This window comes from Centroberyx gerrardi, chromosome 18 (assembly GCF_048128805.1).
Source record: "Centroberyx gerrardi isolate f3 chromosome 18, fCenGer3.hap1.cur.20231027, whole genome shotgun sequence".
Classification (NCBI taxonomy): domain Eukaryota; kingdom Metazoa; phylum Chordata; class Actinopteri; order Beryciformes; family Berycidae; genus Centroberyx; species Centroberyx gerrardi.
The window spans coordinates 28,643,781-28,648,780 of NC_136014.1; the positions used below are offsets into that span (position 1 = coordinate 28,643,781).

The 5,000-nt window shown below is 43.5% G+C and overlaps 2 protein-coding genes across 2 annotated transcripts in view; both read right to left on the reverse strand.

Moving 5' to 3' along the window:
• LOC139926672 (tumor necrosis factor alpha-induced protein 2-like) overlaps positions 1–1,612 on the reverse strand; it is a 26,068-nt gene extending 24,456 nt beyond the window's left edge. The window contains exon 1 of the mRNA XM_078289789.1: positions 1,527–1,612. Coding sequence (XP_078145915.1) covers positions 1,527–1,612 — 86 coding nt within the window. The remainder of the gene's footprint in view (positions 1–1,526) is intronic.
• Positions 1,613–1,662: 50 nt separating this feature from the next.
• LOC139925459 (protein LBH) lies at positions 1,663–2,290 on the reverse strand. The gene is made up of 3 exons (XM_071916841.1): positions 2,219–2,290; positions 1,839–2,004; positions 1,663–1,721 (listed from the first exon to the last, which is right to left on the reverse strand). The coding sequence occupies exons 1-3, from the start codon at positions 2,288–2,290 to the stop codon at positions 1,663–1,665; spliced, it is 297 nt and encodes a 98-aa protein (XP_071772942.1).
• Positions 2,291–5,000: the final 2,710 nt, after the last annotated feature.

Here is a 5,000-nt window from a genome sequence, read left to right on the forward strand (position 1 = left end):
GCAGCCAGTTGCACCAGCTGGACGTACGCTCTATCGTGAGTTCGGGTGTAAAGTCTACACTAACTGTTACGTTGAAACTAGTTAGTTTGACAGTAAAGCTGTGTCTTTGTTTGGTTTCACCATGAGACTTCAGGTACATCTGAACTAGTCGAGCGTAAAGGGACCACTAACCAAAACACTGCCGCAACGAGAGCTGAAATCAATACATTCAAAATAAATTATAAATTTGCAAACGTCTACAAACACATCAACAAATAGTTATGTTATCGAGTATAAAGTAGGCTATGGATTCATTTTAGCTTGCCTCCTATACCAGTCATCTATATGTAGCCTACAACTATAATTAATAGTGACATCAAGTGGTTTAACCGTTATTTTCAACAGAGCAAAAGTTAGGCATTTCCCCCTAATTAAAAAAGTTATTTGTTTTATTGATGGATAAAGAAGTTGTAAATTTGTTAATCGTCAGTTCAGTGATCTAAATTCATGTTCAAGATAAGTCAGTGGTTCCTCCGCAGTGTTGTCGCTCTGCAACGTCCTGAATGTCTGGAGCATCTCTCCTTAGCAAGTGAAGTGAAGCGGAGCAATATAAACATCGGGAAGCTCGTTAGGCTTCATCATCTGGGAGACTGTTCCGATTATTATAATATGCAAGACACATAACCACTTCATGAAATTGCTGTATAAACTACGTAATCTGCATAGATGAATACAAATAATTATCCTAAGTGGCGGATCTTTTGTATCTCTGCTCTGGGAAAACAAAGCACGAGTATAAATCTAAATCATCATACTGTTCAAAAGGATGTAATCCGTCACGGGACGCGTTGCCGATGTAAACCACCCTGGATTTGTTCCTCCCGGTCCTCCAGCAGGTTCCCACCTGTCAAACTGATGCGCCGTGCCAACGGTTATTTTACAGAGGACTTTACACCTAGTAGGAGGTCGGTGTTAGTTTTAAGTTGTAAGTCTACGTTGGAACTATTTCAGTTGGTGCAACCATTACATTTTTAGTAATGCGTAACTCAGACTTAGTGAGACTTTACGTTCAAACTAGTCTACGTTTGAACTTAAGTTTAACTGGTGCAACTGGCTGCTGGAGTGTAAATCTGGTTCAGGTGTAAATCTGGTTCAGGTGTAAATCTGGTTCAGGTGTAAATCTAGTTAAGGTGTATAAATCTAGTTCAGGAGTGTAAATCTGGTTCAGGAGTGTAAATCTGGTTCAGGAGTGTAAATCTAGTTAAGGTGTATAAATCTGGTTCAGGAGTGTAAATCTGGTTCAGGAGTGTAAACCTGGTTCAGGAGTGTAAATCTGGTTCAGGAGTGTAAATCTAGTTAAGGTGTATAAATCTGGTTCAGGAGTGTAAATCTGGTTCAGGAGTGTAAACCTGGTTCAGGAGTGTAAATCTGGTTCAGGAGTGTAAATCTGGTTCAGGAGTGTAAACCTGGTTCAGGAGTGTTTAGTTTAAAACGTTAAAACTGAAAACCAAAGTCCAGCTAGTTCATCTACATCATCAGCTTGGCACATCAGACCATCAGAGGGTTTGGCTCCGCCCACTGGCCTGGAGGTCGACCCGCAGCTCTCCTGGCCCCGCCCCCTGCCGCTGCCCATCATGGAGACCTTCACAGTGATTGGCTAGAACAAAGGAGCCGCGCTGTCCGTCAGTTTGAAACTCCGCCCATCATCTGCTCCTCTGGCTCCGCCTCCGCAGCAGGAAGATCTGATCACACACACACACACACACACACACACACACACACACAGGTTGCTTTTCAGCACAGGTCCTGATACAGTGTGTGTTGTAACGAAGTGGGTGATAAAAGCAACAGGCTCTGACCCTCTGCCTGGGCCTGGCCGTCTCTGGGGTCGTTGCCGGGGCAACCGAGGTCGTCAGGTGGCCAGCGGAGTTCGCCGCTCTCCACCTCGCCGTCCGTCGGCTCGACCACGATGGAGGGCAGCCGCCGCGTCAGCTTCGGGAAACGCTCGTGGGAATCTGGAAAGATCTGCAGGAACCAGAGCAGGTCAGGCCGACCTCTGACCTCTGACCTTTAACCTTTGACCTCTGAACTTAACTAATTGATGGGGGACTTTCAAAGTTCATACAGTTCCTGTGAAATTAAACTAAAGTGTGTGGTGTGTGTGTGTGTGTGTGTGTGTGTGCACTGTAGTGTCTTAACGCAGCAGGTGTGTTGTTCAGCTCGTGTGTTCGAGTCCCACCTGGAAAGACATTCCTTCGTCTCCTGTGGCTCCGCCCACCGCCGAGTCACAGGTGTTCATCACCTCTGTCATCTCGTCCAATCAGAGTCTAGAACCGGACAGGAAACAGGAAGAACAGCTGGATGGAAACTTCTGACAGGAAGACAAAAAAAAAATACTCTTACCGCAAAAAAACAATATGAAACCAAATGATGGAACTTTTTAAAGTTTACATGGACTGCAATAATCCGACTATTGACCTTATTCTAAATAAGACAATATTTCGATTAAGGTGTTTACATGAGTTGCTTATAGAATATTCCATTCATATTCCCGTTTACATGCTACAGAGCAGAGTCCGATTAATGACTGAAGACGCCCACATGACGTCCCGACGTCCTGCGTCCGAGTTTAACCTGAAACCCTTCCTGTCCTGTTGCTGCCGTGGGCGGGACAAGATGTTGGGACTTCTTTTTACCGGTGGCAGTCATCTTTTCTTCTGTAAACAAGTTAGAGGAAGCTACAGCATGCGTCGTCCAGCAGTTGGATTTAGGTGTAAACATGTCTACAACGCACTTCAATAATGCGACTGATATCGGAATACTCCACATGTCTTAATCCGACTATGACCTTATTCGGGTTAAGGTAATCAGAACATGCTGTTTACATGGCAGTGTCTTATTCAGAGTACTGTCTTAATCGGGTTAATATCGGAATATTGCAGTCCATGTAAACTCAGTGAGGAACTGAGATGAGACGTTTACAGACTGGATCCAACAGATTTTAGAGATTCTGAACAATGAACTTAGTAATGTTCATGGTAATCAACAGGTAATGATTTTTTTCGAGAGACCAGAAAACTCTAATATGTGATGTCACAATGTCATGTTGATGTCATGTTGATATGTGATGTCATGGTGATGTCATGGTGATGTCATGCTGTACAGTCTGGAGCTGCTTCTTTGCAAATGAATGTTTATCTGTAATGTTTCCTAATTCCCATAAAATCAAGATGGCTGCCGTCTCCTTCACCGTCTTTCTTTATGGAGCTGTCAATCAGTATGATGTCACAGATTAGGGGGCAGGACAAAATCTTTTTTTTTTAATCTGGGAGACTGTAGTAAATGTTCACTAATACAAACCGGGACATTAGAGAAACTGAATGAATTTCAGATTATGATTCTTTCCTAAATGGACATGTAATGTTTGGGAAATGTATATAACTATATACTGTATACAGTTCATTATATCAGTAAAACTGAACTGTAAACAGCAAGGTGTTGGTATATAATATATATGTATTATATATGGTATATATGTACATATATACATATATATATGGTATAAATATATGGTATATATGTTAGACCTGTCTTTGGTATATATGGTAAATATGTATAAATATGTGTTATATACTATATTAGATCAGACTGTCAGCTGAGCTATTCGGAGCTGCTGAACCTGGAGGATATAAATTATGGATCCTTCCTCTCTTCCAGAGAGACGCTGCTCTAATTCTGCAGGAGAAAAATGAGGAATCTTTTTATAGCCAGGAGGAGAGTGAGAAAGTCAGACTGAGCATGCTCAGAACCAAACAGGAAGTTTGTATGTGTGTGACAAGACAACTGAACTCTGCCTCAGGACTAGATGATACTATTTCCAGTTTTATCACAACCAATACACACACAGCAGTACCAGCTACACCAATACACACAGAGAAACTGAGGAGAAACCTCGTGCCACCCTGAGGAGAAACCTCATGTCACTCTGAGGAGAAACCTCATGCCACCCTGAGGAGAAACCTCATGTCACTCTGAGGAGAAACCTCATGTCACTCTGAGGAGAAACCTCATGTCACTCTGAGGAGAAACCTCATGTCACTCTGAGGAGAAACCTCATGTCACTCTGAGGAGAAACCTCATGCCACTCTGAGGAGAAACCTCATGTCACTCTGAGGAGAAACCTCAGGGTGGCAGCTCCTCCACAGCTGAGAGTCTGAATGAAGATCGACTGGTAAATTGAAATTGAATCTGAGGTTCCTCAGTCGGTCAGTTTCCTCTCCAGCAGCTGGTCAGAGGTTTTCCCAGCAGGCCGAGCAGTGAGATTACTCCAGAGGTGGAACAAACCCTCCGCTCCCTTTTTAAAGATGGAGACCATCACTCCTTTCTGACAATACAAAGGCATGTATATATATATATATATGCATATATACATACATGCCTATATACTGCATATTGAAGAAACGTCTCAACCACGACAGTCCAATAACATCCAGATCCTTCATCATCTCAGGAGGATCTGGTCCAGCTGGTTCTTCACCACTGAGGAGAGACAGTCTGTCAGGTTCAGGAGTTCCTCAAAGTCCTTCCACCTCCTGACAGTCTCCCTGATGGAGGTCAGCTGACCTGCTGTCAGGTGAATACACACAAACAACAGTCAACCCCCTCCCCCAACATTACCATACCATACTGTACTGTACTGTACTGTACTGTACTGTACTGTACTGTACCGTACCAGACCAGACCAGACCAGACCAGACCAGACCAGTTCAGCGGGGCATACACACCACACCATCCCAAACTACAACCAGACCAGATGAAACAAATCTTAACCACTGGCATTTTCAATAGTTTGACGTCTCCTGGTATAACAGAGCAAAGACTCTGTAACTGCTACTGTACACACACACACACTCAAACACACACACACACACACACACACACACACACTCAAACACACACACACACACACACACACACACACACACACTTGTCCCATGCCACAGCTGAATCCTCCTCATTCA